Consider the following 20681-nt stretch of genomic DNA (forward strand, 5'->3'; position numbering starts at 1 on the left):
TAGGCATATTACAGCTTAATACAAATGATTACTTTTATCATATTCTGAACAACAAAAAGATGCTTACAATTTAACTGCATTTACTCCTCCTATCTCTTCTTAGAATCTACTTCTACATGTTATAAAAATGCACAAGACATTATTATTCTGTTTTAAACAAATAATTTACATAATTACCCTTGCCTGTGTTCTTTTTCTCCTCCTGAGGATTTAGGATCATTTTCCTTAAGCAGGACTGAGGGAATGAATTCTCAGCTTTTTCTTGTCTGAAAACATCTTTATTTTGCCTTAATTCTTGAAAGCTTTTTCCCTGGATATAGAACTTTAGGTTAGCAGTTTGGTTTTTTTCTTTAGTAATTTAAGGATGTCCTTCTATGATCTTCTGGATTTCATAGGTCTGTTGAAGAGTCAGCATTCAGGCTTATTGTTGCTTTTTAAAATTTACTGTCTTTTTCCTCTGATTCCTAAGATGTTTTCTGTCTTTAGTTTTCACATTTTTTATTATGATTTGCTTCAGATGACCTCTTCTACTAGAGAGGATTTGACCTTTCCTCTGTAGGGCAGAACGAACCCCTCTAATAGGTAGAAGGATAAGGGACTGATTATCTCAATCCAATGAGGGACTGAGCTGTGTGTATCCAGGCTGTGTTGTAAGACCCAGTTCACATCTGGCTCGTTCCTGATCCTTAGACATTGTCACATGCCCTTTTGCTTTAGGTTTTGGTGGTCTCTGTCTCCTTAGCTCTGAAAGACTATCAAAGATTCATTTCTGCACTTTCGGTGGACGTTTAGTTCACACTGATTCACAAAAGTAATAGTTGTTTTTTTATTTTGAAGAAAAACAAAATACCTTCGTTTTCTTATCATTTTTTGTTGAAAATGCCAGCAGCAGAACGAGAGGCTTTTGTTTTTTCTTTACCTGCATTTTCATTTCTTCAAAAATTTACTGTTGAGCTGCATCACTAATGTGACTCTTAACAGTTAGGCCTCAGAACTAGTGGTCTACTCACAAATGGCTGTGCCCATGTGATAACACTTGAGTATGCTTTTTCTTCTCCTCTGCCTTTCAAACAACTTGAAAATATTAAACTCCAATGTAAGATTCATCTTTCAGAAAGTAATATGTATGCAGAGCAAGTAACGGCTTTCCGTTTTTTACACTAACTTTGCAACTTGAGAGAACAATAATAATTTTATATGCAACTTACCTTACGGAAAGTATACTTAATTTGGACTAACTACATGGGTTAATCAATCAATAATAATAATTATTGAGAACTTATCATTTACTGCTTTGTGTGTATGAGGGGAGGTTACAAAAAATGTATATATTTTCTTCCCCTCATGGTTTTCCAGTATGATTTGATGATTATGAAAAGTACAAGTTTTTAGGATAACTGACTGAATAAATGATATGAATTTCAATAGGTAGCACAACCCAGATTATTTCTACACAATCCTGTCAGGTTGACATTGTTGTAGATAAATTCCAGGTTATCTACAGAACAGCTATTTATATTATAGGATAGGGGACCTACTTTGGAAACAGCTTCGATCTTAGCTCATAATTAATTTATTGCTAAATATCTATGCTGTTACAGTTTGTGAGATGCTGAACTCAGGCAAAGTTTGGCAAATAAAGTGATAGATTGGTATCGCCTAGGGGGAAAAACCCTGGTAAGATCATTTTACTAGAAGACGAAGATAACTGAGCAATAATGTGTAATCTAAAGTTTGTTCTATGTAGTTTATTACATTTGAGTAGCTATAAAACTCTTACTTCATTAAATACTGTTTTGAAGTAACTGGGCTCACACTTATTGGTACTTATAACCAAAGGATTTCCTGGAAACAAATTATTTATCTTTTAAATTTTATTTATAATCTCTTGACCACCTAACAACTGCTAAAATTAAAATATTTCCTCACATTATGATCACATATTTGCAGAATTATAGCATCATAAAACTTAGAGATTATCCCCCAAATGTCATTTTACAGTTTGTCAATCAAAAGTCTAGAAATGTTAAGTGTACTGTTCAAAATCACAGCCCTTGTTGGATTTTAATTTATACATTTTTTATGAGAAACATAAACACTTTCCCCTTTATCATCTTTTAGGAAGATGTAGTATTCTAATAAAAATAAATTTGGAAAATTAGTTTTAGAATATATGAAATTGATATGTTTCTGAAAAGAAATGGCTTTAAAGTTGAGTACAACCTTTTTTTTTTTCTTTAGAAATACAATCTTATTTTCCCATTTAGAACCATAACAGGATTAGTGGCACAATGAGAAACACCTTTAGTACTACCTCTTCATAGGACATTTCAGTTTTCTGATAAAGTCATATTAGTCATGACATAGTGAATATACCAAGTAATTCATAATAGTGAACTAGGCCTCTTGTATATTTAATCCATTTTTTTTGAACAACCTTTGGGATTAGAGTTTTGTGTGTGTGCTACCAGATTCTGTATATAGTTGCCATTAAAAAAAAAAAGTTGTTCTATAACCAACCACTGTCTAGATCTCACTTAAGCCTTCTTTCATTTATGACTTCACTGTGCATCTCAATGTTACTTTTAGGTCAGGAAGTACAGCAGAGTGAAGTCTTGGCATGGAGGGTAAATGCAGATTAAATATAGAAATGTTTTCCTGTTCTCTGCTGTGATGGAATAAAGAATGGAAATTGGTGTCAGTGGGGTTGGCTCCTCCTGATGGTTGTACGGGAAAAATCTATTCCAGGCCCTTCTCCTTAGCTTGTAGATGGCCATCTTCTCCCTCTGTCTTTTCACATCATCTTACCTCCATGCTTGTCTCTATGGCCAAACAAACCCTTTTAACAAGGACACCGATCATATTAGATTAGGGGCCTACCCAGCTCCAGTATGACCTCATCTTAACTAATTACATCTGCAATGACCCTATTCTCAAATAAGATCACAGTTACAATCGTGCTATAAAAGCACACAAAAATCCAAATGGAAAAAACAAATCATACATTATTCAAATAGCAATGAACAGATCACTGATGCCTTACTTTTCAACTTTATTTTAAAATTCAGTGGTATTGAGGACATGCACAATGTTGTGCAACTAACATCCATTTCCGTTTGCAAAAACCTAGTTTTTAATTAGTAAATCTAGAAAATTAGCTGCTGGAACTGAGGTTCTAGCGAGTATGATCACCGTGTCCAAACCAAATAGGAGCACACAGTCTAACAAATGCCAGCGAACTTACTGAGAAAGGAAAGAATATTTAAAATCTGTTGAAACCAACTGTCACTGTTAACATACGGGCCAAGAGGAAAAAATAACCCTCAAAACTAAACACAACACAGAAATAGCATAAGATGTCAGTCAACGTCCTCCTACCCCGGGAAAGGCGGCTGGTGACGCCTGGAAGCAGCTCGGCTGCGCTCTCACCAGACACTAAAGCGAAGATTCTTAACCTGGGCTCTGAGGAGCCTGGAAACGCCGCGGCGCGCAGTTTGGCGCATAAATGCAACGGGGGGTGCGGAGCTTTCACGCGAGTCTCGAAGGGAATCTTTGATAGGGAAAAGGTTTTAAAAACGATCGCGTTGCGGGGACCAGACAGTGACCACTGCGGTGACAGCGGGCTGGCCTCGGGAGGGGGGGAGGGGCGTCGCAGCGCTCAGGTGGAGAGGCTGAGGGGTGGAGGGAGGGGTGTGGGCCCCGCCCCGGGGCCGCGGCCCGGGATCGGAGCCCGGATGCAGGGGCGGGACCGGGAAGACGCCGCCCGCCCCGCCCCGCCCCGCCGCCCGCGGGCGGCCCTGTTTACCCCGGGATTTGACGCCGGGGACGAAGGGGGAGGGAGGAGTGGCCCCTCGCGGACTCCGTGGGCGGAAGGCGCCCTGCTTCGCGGGCGTGCGGTACCCCCATGGGGACGGTAATGGCTCCCTCCGCCCCTCCCCGGTCCCCGCCACCTGTCTTCCTCGGGTCCTACCCCAGCCTCAGCGACACCCGGCGGCGCCGGCCGTCGGCCGCAGCGCAGGCTCCTCAGCCTCCGTATTTGTTATTCTCCAGACGGGGCGGCGACCACCGCTCCGGGAGCCGGGGCTCTGGGCCGTGCTGGGGCGAGGGACAAACAGGACCTGGGCCGCCGTCGGGGTCGGCGGGGCGAGCCGCTTCTGCCCCCTCAGCGCCCGCAAACCGAGCGCCGTCGACCCCGGAGAGCAGCCCGCGGACTCGCGACACGGTATTTTTAAATCTGGCGGGGCTTCTCCACGGGCCAACCGCGCCCCCCGCCGCCCGCCCCAGCCAGTCAGCGCCAGGCCCGCCATTTTTCAAACCCTCTTCCGGCCGCCAATCAGGATCGAGCAGCACATTCCTCTCCTGACCGGTTCTAACGGGTCTAGGAGTTAACTACCCGGGCGACCCACCGAACCTGCTAGGCTGCGGCCGGGGGGACGAGCCTGGCGACACACTGGCCATTCGGAAGCCGCCGTGGCGAGGGGGCGGGGCCTCTCTGAGTTTGAATAATCCCCAGGGCCAATAGGAGCGGTGGGGGGTGTGGCCTGTGGCCCGGCTCGTCAAGTTGCCGTGGCGCGGAGAAGTCTGCAAAACAAGAGACGGAGGATTGCGTTAGCGACATACCACTTCACGCCGGAGCCGCGGGTAGGAGCGTCGCGGTCGGACCCGGCCGCTGCGCGGTACTCTGAGGAAAAGCTACCGCCAGGCAAGAGCCGGACCCGGGCCTGGGGTGCGTGGCCGGCCGACCTCCTTGCCTCACGGCCGGCCCGGGCGCCTGCGGCTCTCGGGGCTCGCCCCGCCGGCGGAATCCGGGTGCTGGCCGGGCGGGCCGGACTGCGGAGGCGGGAAGCTCGTCCGGGCCCGTCTCTGGAGTGTTTTGGACGCGGGGCGCGAGGCGGCAGCTCGGAGCAGGGCTCGCGGCGTGGAAGCCGGGGGCTTTCCTGTCAGGAAGGGCCGGGCGGGGGTGGCGGGCCCGGGGGGTGGGGGGCGGCGGCGTTTGGGCGGGAAGGCACCTCGCCCGCTAGCGCCCGCCGCGCTCTCCCGCCAGGTGGACGCGCCGCCGCAGCAGCATCATGGGGAAGGGCGACCCCAACAAGCCGCGGGGCAAGATGTCCTCGTACGCCTTCTTCGTGCAGACCTGCCGGGAGGAGCACAAGAAGAAACACCCCGATTCCTCGGTCAACTTCGCCGAGTTCTCCAAGAAATGTTCCGAGAGATGGAAGGTGAGAGCGAGGGTCCTCACGCGGGCAGGTGGCCGTGACATTGAACTTGTCTCCGCCGCCGACTGGCCCCAGTGTTTTATTCGGAGTCAGAGGCACAGGACTTCGGGGTGCTGGTGTATTTTAAGACGACGAAGGCAAATGTGGCCCTGAAGAGAACCCTGCCTTTTCGGGGACGGATGTCGGTTTACAGTATTGCATTTTCACTGCTGCTTTCATGCCCACAGACCATGTCTGCCAAGGAAAAATCCAAGTTTGAAGATATGGCAAAAAGTGACAAAGCTCGCTATGACAGGGAGATGAAGAATTATGTTCCTCCCAAAGGTGACAAAAAGGGAAAGAAAAAAGATCCCAATGCGCCTAAAAGGCCTCCGTAAGTTTTTTTTGTTTTGTTTTCTTTTCTTTTCTTTTCAGTCAACTGAACTGCCCCCATGATTTTTCATTCAGGTCATTACAGCTCTGTTCCTTCCTTTCAGATCTGCCTTCTTCCTCTTTTGCTCCGAACATCGCCCAAAGATCAAGAGCGAGCACCCTGGCTTATCCATTGGCGATACTGCCAAAAAATTGGGTGAAATGTGGTCTGAGCAGTCAGCCAAAGACAAACAACCCTATGAACAGAAAGCAGCTAAGCTAAAGGAGAAGTATGAAAAGGTGTGTTGTCTGCATTTTGGGGGGGCAAGGTTGAAATCTGGTAGCCAGTTTCTAAATGAGCATGTTAGAAGTAGGTGTAAGCTGTATGTTAATAGGTATAAGCTGTAGTCAGTTTTCCCTGACTAGCAAGTGGGGAACCTTCCGTAGGTCAGTGTTAATGGTTGTCAGCTTTGCTTTGAAAAGGTCTAATGAGAGTTGTACACTTAAGGAGTATAAGCTAATTGGAACCTCCTTTCTTTGGACTGCAACCGGTGTTTGTAGCCCTGGGAGGTTGCTGCATTCAAATGTATTTGTGGTAAAATGCATCTCTTAGTTGAGAATGGAGAGTTAAATGTTTCATGTAGGTGTATCTAAAATGTGAGGTCAGGGGACAGGCTATGTGCCGCTAACAGATGACGGTAGTGAAAGTACTGACAGACATCAATCTGATACACCCCCATTATTTTACATCATTAGCTTTCGAAGGCCTGGAGGGAACAAATGATCTCAAAACCAAGTTTTAGACAGTCATCGGGGTTATTGGCCAATAATCTTAGATTGTTTACAACGTAGTGGTTTTCATGGTTGAGTAATGACACCGGATGACGATTTTATTTTTTTGACAATATCTCAGGATATTGCCGCATACCGTGCCAAGGGCAAGAGTGAAGCGGGAAAGAAGGGCCCTGGCAGGCCAACAGGCTCCAAGAAGAAGAATGAACCAGAAGATGAGGAAGAGGAAGAGGAGGAAGAGGATGAAGATGAGGAGGAAGAGGATGAAGATGAGGAATGAATGGCTATCCTGTAACGATGTGTGTGCAGTGTGCGTGTGTGCTCAGGCAGTGGTTTTGCTAAGAATGTGAATTCAAGTGCAGCTCAATATTAGCTTCAGTATAAAAACTGTACAGTTGTTTGTATAGCTGATAAGATTCTTTGTAGAGAAAATACTTTTTTAAAAATGCAGGTTGTAGCTTTTTGAGGGGCTACTACATACAGTTAGAATTTAAAGCTTTTGATGAATGTTTCTGAATATTTAATGGTTTCTTTAACTTTTTGACTTGTGTATGGTAGCACAGCAAACTCATAGAAATTAGTATCAATAGTGAATTTTGGGTTTTCTAGAATGAGAGTGTTGCATTGTTTTTTTAAAAAAGTTTTTGTAATAAAATTATGTATATTATTTCATTTGTCTTTGTCGTATATGCTCAATTAGCTTTTGCTTTAGAAGTCATGGTCTGGAACCATGTCAACTTTTTTTTGTTTTTCTGCCTAATAGTTCTCAGACATGGTTGATTTAGTATAATGTTTGTTTAAAAGTCAAACATGCCCATATTATTCATATTTACAAAGTGTTCTTTAAAAACCAGCGGTGGAATTTAATGAACTTCAAAAATTTATGCAGTTTTATAAAATGAGCAAGGTTTGTTCTTGACATTTATGTTCATTTGTTAGCTAACTTGTCCCTTTTTTTTAGGTGACATTTTATTTTGAGAGAAACTTTCTTTTTTAGTACGAGGCAGAGGAGCTCATACAGTGACTCCATACCTAAAAACACATAAACTTTTAAAAACAATAGGAACAGGGTTACATTTTCTGTTGATAATGATCTAGTTTGGGGTAGAATACCAGAGTGAATTTTGAGTTAAATCTTAAAAATCACTGTGGTCTTAAGCCTAGAATTCTCAGTAACTAACCCAAGAAAGCTTTTGAGATGGTGGTTGTGATTTTCCATGACTGTAGTTAGGCGAGATTTTACGAGGATATTTATTTACAGGTGAAAGCAGTTACTAGGAAATGCTCATTTGAGGAAGCAGTTGCTTGCATTGGAATTTAGATAACTATTGTAAATAGTTATCAAGTTATTAGTGAAAGTTAGCCATCTGTTGTCTAAGAGATTATAGAAGAAACCTATTTGTCGATACTTTCATAGTTAAACCTGACAATCTTGGTTACCTATCAATTATTAAAAATAGGAGCCAAAATTCTTATTACCCAACCATGGGAGCCTTGGTTGTCCATCTTATGCCATATTTGGAATTATTTCTGACACAGGAAATACTAACCAAACTTGTTAAATGGAAGGTAAGGTATTAGCATAATTCCCAGAGCAGATGGACTGAAGTAGAATCTTCAGCCCTCTTAGAGATTGCCCTCCATTAATATCACAGTTGTTGTTTTGGGGCTTTTCCTGATCATAAAATGAAAACTAGTTTTATGTATTTAAAAAGTATTTCCTGGTGTTAGGTGACTTAATGCTAAAAAATTGGGGGTAAGGTGTTTTAGAGACACGCCTAGGTCTGGATCCCAGTTCCCCAGCTGTACCAAATGCTAGCTGTATGGACTTTACCTCTGGGCTTATTTCTCCTTATCTGTGTAGGGTGTCAGTACCTACTTCGCAGTGTTTTAATGATTAAATGAGAATGTTAAGTATTTACAACAGTACTTAATGCATAGAAAAGATACTAAATAGGAGTTTTTAAAATTGAAATAGAGTCTGTTTCTTAAGGATTTCTATATCTATAAATTAGACCCATGAAGCAGACCTATCTGGTTCCTTGTCACCTTTCTTTTTGGGAGTTTTTGTGTTTGCTTTCATTCTGTTCTTTAAATGAAATATAGTTTAAATGTCTAAGAGTGACTCATTCTTTTAAAATCAAGAGTTGTTCCATAATCTCAGCATTTGAGATGAGTCCTCATATTTGATATTTTCTCTAAGTGTGGATCAAAATTTAAAATACCCTTGTTTTCAGGACTAAATGACCTCAAGGAGTGGTTATGTTGGAAAGCTCTGAAATGGGGGTAAGAATCAGGTTCTATCCCAGTCCAGCCAGTACTTGGGGATGTGTTTATGAAAACCGCCTGCCCCCCCTTTTCTTTTTAAAAATAAGTCATATCTTGATGGTAAAAAATGTAAAAGGGCTATATAGTGGGTAGTTTACAACCTTGATTTCCAACTACCAGGTTCTCCCAGGGGGCAACTCCAGTAATGTAATAATTCACCCTTCAAGAGAGACTGAAGCACAACAGTCATATGTGCATATATATCAATGTTGCACAAAAGGAAGCTTATTATATATGTTGTTCTGCCCCTTAATTCTCATCATTTTAGATTCTTAGCACAACAGAGCTGCCACATTTCACTTCAATAGCCATCTGCATAGTAGCCCATTGAATAGATCACAATGTAACCAGTTCCTTAAAGATACTTATGGTTGTGGTTTTTTTTGCTTTAAGAACAACATTGCCATGAATATCCTTGTATGATTTCAAAAAGTTCAAAAGTTTGTGCATTTAAAATTGTGCTAATTATAATAGCTAAAACCTGTACTTGGTATATGGCAGAACCTGCTCACTCTCAGAAGTTTTACTAATGTGTACTGCACAGCAATGAATGTCTATTTCCTCATCTCAGCAACATTATCATTCTCAAACTTCATAATCTTTGCTATTCTGATATATAAAAAATGGTTCCTCCTATTATGAATTCAGCATATTTTTATGTTAAAGAGCCATTAGTGTTTCCCGTGGTCTTCTGTCTCATTGGTCTTATTAGTAATTTGTGGGAAATAAGGAAAATGTGACCTGCATTGTAAATATTTTTTTCTATGTTGTCTTTTGACTTTATGATGCTTGTCTTCATGCAAAGATTTGTTTTTATGTAGGCAAATTTATTCCCTAGTGGCCTTGGGAGGCCTTTCCCACTCAAAGATTATAAAAATTGTCTTTGCTTTCTTACTTTTTATTACTTAAATCTTTGATCCTTCTGTAATTTATTTTGGTGCAAGAACTGAAGTAGGGTCTCAAATTTCTTTCCAGATGGTAGCCACTACTTTTGGTCTTTTAATCTATAAAAGCTGTGTTAGAAGATCCTGCGGTCCCTTATGTAACTTGCAAACTTGCTCAGTATGGGACAGTATGCCTTTTTGTGTTTTGCTCTTTAACAGCATCATTTACTGTAAGTACTAAACCATAAGTTTGTCTTAGCCAAACATAGCCTTATCTTAAAGCTGACTTTCTATTACTACGTATGCCACTAAAAATGTTTACAAAGCAGTAATGATTTTATTTCTTGGGGAATAGCAAGAAGAAAGCTAAAGGGCCTGTTTTGCCGATGCATAAGATCCAGTCCTTTTAAAAATAAAACATCTCTCTCTAGAAATAAGCCATTTTTGTACACTTCGTGCCAGAAAGAGTAACTATTCTATAAACATTTGTAAACATAAATGCCCAGGATGAAGGGGACAGCCATTGTTTAGCTCAGTCCTGTTGCTGGATGGAAATGTGGGTCTAGGATTCCCAAATCTCCCCAATTTTCAAGTGGAACCAGAATTCTAGATATTTAAAAAATGTGAAATCTGAATTGTAAATATTGGCAATGAATTCAAATGTCAGGCTCAAAGAAAACATGTCTGTAGGTAAGATTCTGTCAAGGGTCACCGGTTTGCCACTTCTATAAATTAGTGTAGGTAAATGTAGGATTATTAATAACATTTACTTGAGTTAGGGCTGTTGGTAAAAGTTTAAGTATAGGCCTCCCCGCTAAGCATTATTTTCCTAGTTGTCTAGAAACGCTTCTTGCCCTGACTGGAAACTCATCTAACTTCTTAACCTGTTGTAAAGGTAAATATAGACATTGTCTCTGAGGTCTTAATGGAATATTGGGCTCCTGAACCTTTGTTCTTCAGGACTTAGCGCAGACCTCTCTTAGCCTCATCCTGGGAGTTAACATGTCTATAGAATAGTGGCTCAGGAGCACGATTAGTGTCATATTAAAAGGAAAAAAAACAAAACTTTTAAGCAGTATGTAGTATCAAATTTCAGAACTGGTCCAGTCTCCTTTCTTCAGGAAGACATAGCAATCAACGAGGACAGTGCCCTAGGGCAGTAGGTAAAGAGAAAGCAAAATTGTAATTCATAGATTCATGTGTTATTCTTTGATTCTCTACATTTTTGCAATAAAGGTGAGATGGCTTATACAAAGAACAAACTATATAAAATACATACAAAAGGAAAAACGAAGTTATGAAAAATTAAGAGTGAGCTGATGAGTTTACACTGGGAATCAGATCAGTATGAATAGGGCTGCTTCTTATCAGTTTGGTAACGTCAGACCTCACGTGTAACCTTTCAGTTTCCTCAGGTGTTAAAATCAATTTTTTTTTGAGCATTAAATGAGACAATACATCTAAGACATCCTAGTGGCAAGAAATAGTGAATAATAAATATTAGCTAAAAGTATGCATAACAATATGTATGTGTTAATAATATACTTGCTACGATAAGAGTACCAGATTCACTTCTGAGATTCTTAACAGTTTAGGTGGAGAGGAAAACTAGTTATGTGGAAAGTACAATAGACATTCCTCCCACAGGGCTCTGGGGATACTGAGTACTGGAGTTATGTCCTTGACTCCAATACTAAATTTGGGAATTTGGACAAGTTATTTAACCTTTTTAAATTGAAGTATAGTTGATTTACAGTATTGTGTTAATTTCAGGTGTATAGCATAGTGATTCAGTTTTTTTGCAGATCATACTCTATTATAGGTTATTACAAGAAATTGGGTATAATTTGTGCTATACAGTAAATCCTTGTTGCTTATCTATTTTTACGTCTAGTAGTTTGTTAATCCCATACCCCTAATTTGTCTCCTCTCCCCTCTTCCCTTTCTTGTCTGGTAACTATAAGTTAACCTTTTATTCAATCACATTTTATCCACGTATATTTGATCACATATAAATGTGTGACTTACTGTATGTTTTAGTTGCTTTTGATTTTACAAAACGTATTTGTTGAATGAGGTCTTCTGGGAATTGCCCTTTTCACTCAACACTACCCTACTGGCTTGTTTTTAACTGGTTCATTCACGTTCACTGCCTTGTAACATTCCGTCATGTGATTATACCACAAATGATCCACTCTCCTGTTGATGGGTCATTAGGTTGTTCCTGGAGCTTTTGCTGTTATAAATGGTAGTGCTGTAAAAAATTGCTGTACACGTCTCCTGGTGTTCAAGTGCAGCCCCCTCCAGTGACCTGCCCTGTCAATTCCAGCTGTCTCTGCAGCCTCTTCAGCTTGGCTGAATCACCAGGGTTTGAGCTCCTTTCCTGTACCGTGGTGGGAAAAGTTCTCCAGGCAGGCAGACATGCTGAACCGGGGTTCACCCTGTGTGCTTCCTTTTTCTCAAGTTATCACAGTCTGCTTTGCCTGTCACCCAATTCCTAAAAAACAGCTGCTGCATATATTTTGTCCTGTTTTATAGCTGTTTAGGACAGCAGCATTCTGTTTAGGACAGTAACAATTACTATGCTATGGCCAGATGAGGAAGTCTATTCATCTCTATTTTCTACTGGAAGCTTTAGTTTTGGCCATTTAATCATTAAGACAGCTGGAGTTTATTTGCTCATATCAAAAGCCCAAGAGAAATTTCGTTTAAAGATAAAGAATGTTCTATCTTAGGCATTCTTCCAGATGCTCTTAGTTCTATCCAAGGGTTAAATTATAAATTCGACCACTGAAAACTACGTTCTACACATGAACGGTGTGAGGTAGAGATAACAACTTATTCTCTTATGGATAACCATTTCACCCCCAGTGTATATGCTTAACTTATGAGCTTAAATTCTTCACTTGGAAAGTGGAGGTAATGATATCTCACATATGAAACAGGTACACACACACATAGCCTTTATAGAGGGTCTGCAGTGTAGCTGTCTTAGTTCTGATTAAAGACCGACTTTAGACTTTGAAACCAGGTAACAATAGCTACCATTTATATTACCCTGATTATATGCTGGAAACTATTCTAAGCACTGCATGTATGTTAACCCATACAAGCCTAATAAAAATCCTATAAAACAGGACTATTATTTCCCCCCTTTTACAAATGGGGAAACTGAGGCATAGAGAAGCATCAATAACTTGCCAGGGTCACACAGGTAATTTGTAATGGAACAGGGATTCAAATGCAGACAAGTGCACCATACTATACTATTCAGATGAGCAGACTGTAATATCATTCTGTTATGAAAATTAAGGCACCCTTATGCCACCTCTGCTCAGACGTGGGCCCAAGGCCTGATCCACTTACAAAACCAAAACCCACCAACCACAGTTATGGGCATTTCAAACTTTTTTTTTTTTTATAAGCTTTTTTTGGTGGGGTGGCTTCCCTGGTGGCGCAGTGGTTGAGAATCTGCCTGCTAATGCAGGGGACACGGGTTCGTGCCCTGGTCTGGGAGGATCCCACATGCCGTGGAGCAACTAGGCCCGTGAGCCACTACTGAGCCTGTGCGTCTGGAGCCTGTGCTCCGCAAGAGAGGCCGCGATAGTGAGAGGCCCGCACACTGCGATGAAGAGTGGCCCCCACTTGCCACAACTAGAGAAAGCCCTCGCACAGAAACGAAGACCCAACATAGCCAAAAGTAAAATAAATTTTTAAAAAAAAGTTTTTTTTTTTCGGCCGCACCGCACAGCATGTGGGATCTTAGTTCCCCAACGAGGGATCGAACCCATATACCCCCTGCATTGAAAGCGCAGAGCCTTAACCACTGGACCGCTGGGGAAGTCCTCAAAATCTTAAAAAGGAGATTGGCAAAGGAATGATCGAATTTAGTTTAGAAACAGCCCTTCTGTTAATCTCTACTCCCAGGGACAGTGGTCGCCCCCCCCCCAAATCATTCTGACTTTTGTCCATTTTTTGGCAACAGATTCTAATGAATAATATGCATTCTCATAGTGCTCGGTACTTCTAAAAGTGCTCTCTCATGGATTAATGTTCACATACCCAATTACTGGCCTATTAGCCCTCTGGCTCAGGTCAGGTACTTGTCATGTTCTCCACTGAATTTTAAGTGGCTTTTTTCCCCCAATTACAGTCTGTCCAGAAATGATGAAACATATTCCCAGATCCCTGTGAAAGGCTATCTCTTAGGAGATAAATGAGCCCCCATTCACTTCAGTCTGGTGTTCTGTCACTTTTCCACGTTTCTCAGGCACAGCAGCTGAGAAATGAAGCCATGACAACAGCCGAGCTTCCCAGACCAACATGGCCCCTCTCCGGAAACCTGGCAGCCATAGTACCTTCTCCTGAGATGTCGTGGGTTGTGCTACAAGGTCCTACAGCCTGGTTCTCACTTCATGTTGGTAGGCTTCCCTTCTTTCTACTCACTTGATCTATCAGGTTGTAAAGAATTTTGACTTAAATTTTTGCTTTCAAAGGGCAATGATATAGTAGAATACACTGCCAGGGAAAATATACGTTGTTGGGTTGTTTTTCGTAATTGGTAAGTGATTTTTTGTCTGTTTTTTTGTGTTTGCGGTACGCAGGCCTCTCACTGTTGTGGCCTCTCCCGTTGCGGAGCACAGGCTCCGGACGCGCAGGCTCAGCGGCCATGGCTCACGGGCCCAGCCGCTCCGCGGCACGTGGGATCTTCCCGGACCGGGGCACGAACCCGAGTCCCCTGCATCGGCAGGTGGACTCTTAACCACTGCGCCACCAGGGAAGCCCTGGTAAGTGATTTTTTAAAATTTTCTATACATAGGCAACCAGGGGCAAAAATAAGCCTTTATGTTTCCTTCTTAGATAGGTAAGCTCTGAGTACTCTAAACACACTCTAAGCAGAATTCTAACCAACACTCAAGCACATACTCAACATATAACTGTGGTCTATGATATTTTAACTATTATATTAGTGTATCTTGTAAACAATAAAATCAAGTAATTATTTCAAACATGTGGTGTTTAGATACAGAAATGATTGCAAGTACTAAAAAACCCATGGATTAAAATACAGTATTTTATTTTTTTCTCACCTAAAAAACAAGCAACCCAGAATTAAGATATACATAAACTTCTCAAATGTATCCCTAATAAAATTTTGAATATTTATACAATTTCTACAGAAACATACAGTGTATCAAAATCTGCATAAATCAAATTTATAAAATGTGTAGAAATGCATAGTGATATTATCAACTTACAAAGCAAGGATACGGGAATTATTTCCAGAGCAGCCTACAGTAGAAAAGTCATTATGGCAGCAGCTTCTGATGTGTTTTCGTGTTTGGTAAGGTTTCTGATTTCAATATATAGAATCATTTTTTATAGAGTATCTTAACGAATTGCACAAAATACCCATTTAAAATTTACATGCACAGTTTATGTGCCACCTTTCTTAGGCCTATGCATAGTTAACAAGGTTATAATCTATTCAACAAAGAAAATGGAGCCTTTTTGCAAACACACAAGTAATTAAAGTACCAATTCTCTTAGTTTCTTATTTATAGTTGATTTATTTTGCAGTTATATAATCATATAAACGTATTCCTTTTTAAACATCCCTAGAGATGAATGAAAGTTCAAATGGTTGATCAGAGATCAGTAGCAAAATACAAATTGGCAATTCAAAAATTATAAATAAAACTCTGTTTAGGATGTTGAACTTTGACTCTACAAATTTAAGAGCTAAGCTTGGAAGAAACAAATCTGTAGGCTTTTCTTTTAAACAAATGTAGGGTTTTTTCCCTTTTCTTTTTTAGGCTTTAATTAAATATATTTCCCTCTGGTAGTAGTTTGTGAATTCCTTTCATTGATATGATTACAGGATCAAAAATCTTAGTTTACTTGCCATTCCCTACCTCATCACTTTTAAAATAATTTGTTTTGCATTCGACATAGCATTTTAACCTTGTAGGTAATAAAAGATTATTTAGCAATTAAAATTAATTGACCACTTGCAGTATTTGGTTTTCTTCTAGTAGGTACTATCTTAATAAATGTGTAAATTCAAACAAGTCTTCTTTTCACTGGAAAAATACTAATAGAAATATGCTTTCAAAAAAAATTAAGAAACACTAGGGAACTAACAGATAATCTAACAGAATTTATATTTGTTAATGAACTATATTTTTAAATAGGCTTTTTTAAAATTTAAAAACTGTGCAGGGAATTTCATGAAGATATAAATGAAACGTCTACTCACCCTTGGCTTCATAAATTGCACAGCTTACGTTGTAACACACAGTAGTCTTGTAAGGCTTAATCCAACAAGGGTTTGGAAATTCTCACCTCGGTCAGAACAAACCTTTGATGTGTTTACAGTGGTGTTTTGTTGTTTTTGTTACCCCCTCTTCAAGGTTTCAAAACTGAGAGTTATTTATAGTTTTCTATGGTGACAGGGAATGGGGAAAAGTCAATCCCCAATGTCAGGGGACATTTTTCTCTAGTTAGCAGACCCCCTGCTGCCTTAGGAGTTGGTACTGATAGAGGACACTGGGAATGCCAGCAAATAGGGGAGTTAATGCCGTACAATCTTCAAACCCTACGGAATAGCTCTGGATGTTCCATCTTGTCATTTCTTTTTTCAAGCAATACAACGTTCAATTTCAGAGCAAATGGTAGCACATTAATTCAGTTCTGAGTGGTAAAAGTACTCCTCAGACAGGTGACAATTCCATCATTAATATCCTACAAATTGCATCAAAAGCTCTCGAAATATACCAAGAAATGAAAAGAGGCACTAAATGTGTTGAAATTCACCTTTCAAAAAAGCAGCATGACTGTGAAGGAAGGCCACCTTGGCTAATAACCTGTGGCAGTGCTTCAAAAAGATGTAAAATTAAATAAAGATACAACAGGTTGATAATCACCAAGTTACATATGACGATCTGGTTACTCCAACCTTTTTTCAAGTGTGTTAAAAAAAAAAAACAAAAAACAATCAAACTGCCTTTCAGACCCCTGAGTGTAATCCCAAAGAAGACAACAATGCTTTTTACTCTGTTCTAAATAAAACAGAGCTAAATGCACAGATTACCAACATCATCTTAAAACAAAACAAAAAAAAGATGTAAACATCTACAAAGTTTAAGGTAATAGCAGTTTTGTAAACAGTAACTGCAGATGATAATGTTATCGTAAAATCACAGTTTATCAATGTCCTCAGACTCCTCAAGAGCCTCTGGGTTTGGAGCTGTAGTTGCAGCAGGTTTCAGGAGGTTTTCAGTCCTGTATAAATTTACGTGTCAGTAGGTAGGTTACTGGTTTCTTTCATTCCTTCTAAACACTATGGATGTTATTTATTTCCCACTTTTGAGTCATTTTGCTGGAGTCGCAGTCGGAGATGAACACTTGATGGAGGACCTCCGAGCGATCCAAGCACTTTCTGGAAGGAATGTGAGTCAGTCTGTGCAGGTTCTGGAAGACACAGGGAAACACAGTGTTACATTTGCACTGTGTGATATCACTGATATTAGACAAAGTCACAGCCTGGCTTTCGTAAGAAGACTATTCAAGCGAATTGGGCAGGCATGAACCAGGCACACCCCAGAGTCTGTGTTTCTCTTGATCGTCAGTCTTCCACATCCTGTTATTGTTCAGTCATGATGTACTGCTGGTACCTCCAATTCAATACATACAAACTTAAATTCATCATCTTCCCCTCCAAACCTGCTCCTCTAGCTCCTATCCTACTAATGACGATACCAGCTTTCCCGTGCTCAGGACAGCACAGCTCAGGCTGCATTTCCCTCCTTCTTTCCTCCAAGTCGCTGGCTGAGGACGGACATCTGCAGTGGCTTGGGCGTGCATCCTTTCCCCTCCCCACCGCCCTTGCCTTGGTCGAGCCCTGGTCACCTGCTGGAGGTTCCTTCAGTACAGCTCAGGGCTGTTCAGAGTGTGGTCGTCAGACTAGCTAAGATTGGGTCTGTAAGGCTGAAACGATTTCATAATAATACACAGAGCCCCATCTGCCTTCTTCATCGTATGGACATTTATACTGATGGCGCAAAAGCCATGCTGGGTGAACGTGCTGGGGCCGTAGCATCAATCACACAGTCATGTTCTCCATGGACGAACACTCACAATTAAAAAAGAAAAAAAAGCCAGTTTCACTTGAGAACGCCCTTGACAAAGCAGTAAAAACGTATTAGTTTTTTTTTTTTTAATGATAATAACGTTTAACATTTATTGAGCACTTGCTCTATGCCGGGTAGACGCATACCAGATGCTCTAGGTGTATTAATTCATTTAATCCTCATAATGAATGGCCCTGGGATGTAGATCGTCTCCTATTTTTAATTTTTTTAATTAATTAATTTTTAAAATATTTATTTTATTTTTAATTGGGGTATAGTTGCGCTTCACAGTGTTGTGCTAGCTCCTACTGCACAGAGAAGTGAATCAGACATATGTATACACATATCCCCTCCCTTCTGGATTTCCCTCCCATCCATCCAGGTCACCACAGAGCACCGAGTAGAGTTCCCTGCGCTACACGGCAGGCTCTCACTAGATATCTCCTCCATACTCAGCGGTGTACATATGTCAATCCTAATCTCCCAGTTCACCCCCCACCCTTTCCCCCCTGGTGTCCACGTATTAGTTTTATTAAATCTTGACGCTGTGAGGTAGTATGGGAAGAGTGGACAGCACATGAGCAGTTGTCGGGACCCGAGGGTTGAACGAGCTCCTTCTCTCGTGGGATGTCATTCTGACTTGAAAGGACAACCTGCAGGCAGATTACAATTATGCAAACTTGGGACTGGGTAGCCATTTTCCAGAAAATAAAGTGAGCCCATCACTTCAAGGAAAAAACAAAAATATAAAGCTGACAGTATCTGTTGCCATGGATAAAATTTGAGTTTTCAAGCAAAAATTCGAGTTGTAGGAAACTTGTATCCATTACCATGAACTTGACAGCTGCACAAGACTTAAAGACTTTTCTGATGAAATCGGTGGTTATATTTGTGATTTATTTGGCATTGTATGATGAAATGTACCATCATTTGGAAGATTTACATGACTTAGTGAGCCACTGTTTTCCAAATGAGCAGCGAATGTGTGATGTTACAAAAGATCCACTCCAGTGTGAGACAGACCAGTGGGTTTAACGCAACAAAGAACAAAATGTTCACTGATAGGAGTTCAGATTCTACATTGCAAAGCTTTTAAGAAACGACCACTTACACACTTGTGTAGCACTGAAGAAGAACAGCCTCAATTATCTGAAAAGGCTATTAAATTACCCCTCGTTTTCCAACTGCACGTCTATGTGAGGCCGGCTTTTCCTCAAATACGCAACTAAAACAACATATTGCATCAAACTAAACGCAGAAGCAGAATAAGAATCTATTAAACCAGACATTAAAGGCATTTGTGAAACTATAAAACAATGCCACTCTTCTCACTTTTGGGGGGATTATAAAAGTGTTATTTACATTAACGTGTAATATGGTTATGATTGTTACATTTACGTGAATACATACATAAATACAACAATTCTCAGGTTTAATTCCCAACTTAGGAAATACCGTTAGCTGTAACCTCTATAACAAATCTGTCTGGGGAGCGTGTCAGTGGTTTGTAAGGATGTAAAGGGGGTCCAGAGACGGGGCAGAGTGGGAACCACTGACCGAGCTGGCCTCCTGTTCACCAGTCCATACTTGACAGTATTTCCAGAATTATTTTCCTAAAAGTATCCACTGTTTCCTATCACTGTGATCCTTAACTAATGTCAGTCACTCCCTAAAGCCCACAAAACAAAGTTCCACGCTCTTTCCCATGGAGAACAACTTAGGGAACCAGAGCAAACGCAGTTCCTAGAATCCTCTACACTTTGATGCCACGCCTCTGCTCACCCGTTTTCTCATTTATTCTCCATGAAAAGCCTTTTTATATCTCAAGACCTGGTGCAGTGATACTTCCTACATGAAACTCATCAGAAATAACTTCTATTAATCTCTCTCTTGCTGTCCTATGGCATTTTGCTTATTTTTACTTCTGCACTTTTTTTCCTTCTCTGCCATTATAGTATGATGGGCTTTAGATATTTTTTGAAGGGCCCCAGTGAATATTTAGTAATGTCTGATGCACAAACGGATATTCAGTGCTTTGCCCTTTAAAATATCTAAAATATGTACAATTCCATTCTTATCCACTGCTTCTTGTGTCATTTTGCATCTGCTAACCTTCTTTTATTAGTTTACTAATATTGTCCTTACTCACCCCTAGCCTTCATTGCTATTATTCATCTTTCTTTGTGTAAATAAACGTTCTCTTCTCTGGGGTTTATGTTAATCTTCTCCTTCCTAACTTGTTATAAGAAAAATATCAGCAACTGACACATACTTACCACTTCATAGTAATTAGGCACAATGATAACTGGGAATATTCAGCTGGGTCATATCATCACTATGTGGCAAACAAGCGTTTGCTGACAGGGAGGACGTGACAAGGAATACAAGATGCGTAAAGAAAGTTCAGGGCTGCCAGTTTCTTCAATCTGGGGCAGCCTCCCCAACTTTTTGTTTCATAATAAATTGATTTATTTTAGCCAAGTCTAGACTTTGAAAATTATTCAGAAAACCATTATCATGTTGGAATACTCAACCTGGCACAGAACTCTGAATATTCACAGCTGAAACAGAAAAACTGCTCCCACAGACTCAAGTGAAAAACTAAACATGGGGCTTCCCTGGTGGCGCAGTGGTTGAGAGTCCGCCTGCCGATGCAGGGGACACGGGTTCGTGCCCCGGTCCGGGAGGATCCCACATGCCGCGGAGCGGCTGGGCCCGTGAGCCATGGCCGCTGAGCCTGCGCGTCCGGAGCCTGTGCTCCGCAACGGGAGAGGCCACAACAGTGAGAGGCCCGCGTACCGCAAAAAACACACACACACAAAAAACTAAACATGACCTTTAAAACAAGCAACAGGCAACACGTATCCTGTTGCATTTAGCAAGCAGCCATGATGAGAAGCTTTGAAGGCCTTGAGTCCAACATGTTATTTGTTCGTCTCTATCCCCACCTGCTGGACAACAGGCAGCAATATTTTAAA

General features: G+C 41.0%; 3 protein-coding genes across 7 annotated transcripts in view; 2 read left to right on the forward strand and 1 right to left on the reverse strand.

Annotated features, from left to right (window-relative positions):
- The first annotated feature begins 3897 nt into the window (after window positions 1–3897).
- On the forward strand, window positions 3898–5021 carry LOC132522697 (uncharacterized). The gene is made up of 4 exons (XM_060153239.1): window positions 3898–3913; window positions 4051–4222; window positions 4514–4967; window positions 5006–5021. Exons 1-4 carry the CDS (start codon window positions 3905–3907, stop codon window positions 5019–5021), a joined length of 651 nt encoding a protein of 216 aa, XP_060009222.1. The 5' UTR covers window positions 3898–3904.
- On the forward strand, window positions 4568–7031 carry HMGB2 (high mobility group box 2). 2 transcript variants are annotated; one of them, XM_060153629.1, is made up of 5 exons: window positions 4568–4702; window positions 5045–5219; window positions 5444–5589; window positions 5693–5867; window positions 6481–7031. In XM_060153629.1, exons 2-5 carry the CDS (start codon window positions 5070–5072, stop codon window positions 6637–6639), a joined length of 630 nt encoding a protein of 209 aa, XP_060009612.1. In that variant the 5' UTR covers window positions 4568–4702; window positions 5045–5069; the 3' UTR covers window positions 6640–7031. The 2 variants fall into 2 exon arrangements, with proteins under 2 accessions (XP_060009612.1, XP_060009613.1); XM_060153630.1 differs by having other exon boundaries at window positions 4594–4726.
- A 7596-nt stretch (window positions 7032–14627) lies between these two features.
- The window catches only part of GALNT7 (polypeptide N-acetylgalactosaminyltransferase 7), a 117953-nt gene continuing 111899 nt past the window's right edge, over window positions 14628–20681 (reverse strand). For 2 of the 4 annotated variants that reach the window (XM_060155816.1, XM_060155817.1), the window contains exon 12: window positions 14628–17044. In XM_060155816.1, the coding sequence (XP_060011799.1) occupies window positions 16907–17044 (138 nt within the window). In that variant the 3' untranslated portion in view covers window positions 14628–16906. Of the gene's footprint in view, window positions 20655–20681 lie in introns of all 4 variants that reach the window. The other 2 variants (XR_009541704.1, XR_009541705.1) reach the window with 2 other exon arrangements.

This window comes from Lagenorhynchus albirostris, chromosome 7 (genome assembly GCF_949774975.1).
Source record: "Lagenorhynchus albirostris chromosome 7, mLagAlb1.1, whole genome shotgun sequence".
NCBI classification, from domain to species: domain Eukaryota; kingdom Metazoa; phylum Chordata; class Mammalia; order Artiodactyla; family Delphinidae; genus Lagenorhynchus; species Lagenorhynchus albirostris.

What these genes read in the sequence shown, in the direction of transcription:
- LOC132522697 (XM_060153239.1), top strand. An exon ending in GCCCGCGGACTCGCGACACG is followed by an intron (nt 4,223 to 4,513) that starts GTATTTTTAAAT and finishes AATAATCCCCAG; the next exon opens with GGCCAATAGGAGCGGTGGGG.
- HMGB2 (XM_060153629.1), top strand. Translation starts at nt 5,070, where the DNA reads ATGGGGAAGGGCGACCCCAACAAGCCGCGGGGCAAGATGTCCTCGTAC. An exon ending in AATGCGCCTAAAAGGCCTCC is followed by an intron (nt 5,590 to 5,692) that starts GTAAGTTTTTTT and finishes CCTTCCTTTCAG; the next exon opens with ATCTGCCTTCTTCCTCTTTT. An exon ending in TAAAGGAGAAGTATGAAAAG is followed by an intron (nt 5,868 to 6,480) that starts GTGTGTTGTCTG and finishes ACAATATCTCAG; the next exon opens with GATATTGCCGCATACCGTGC.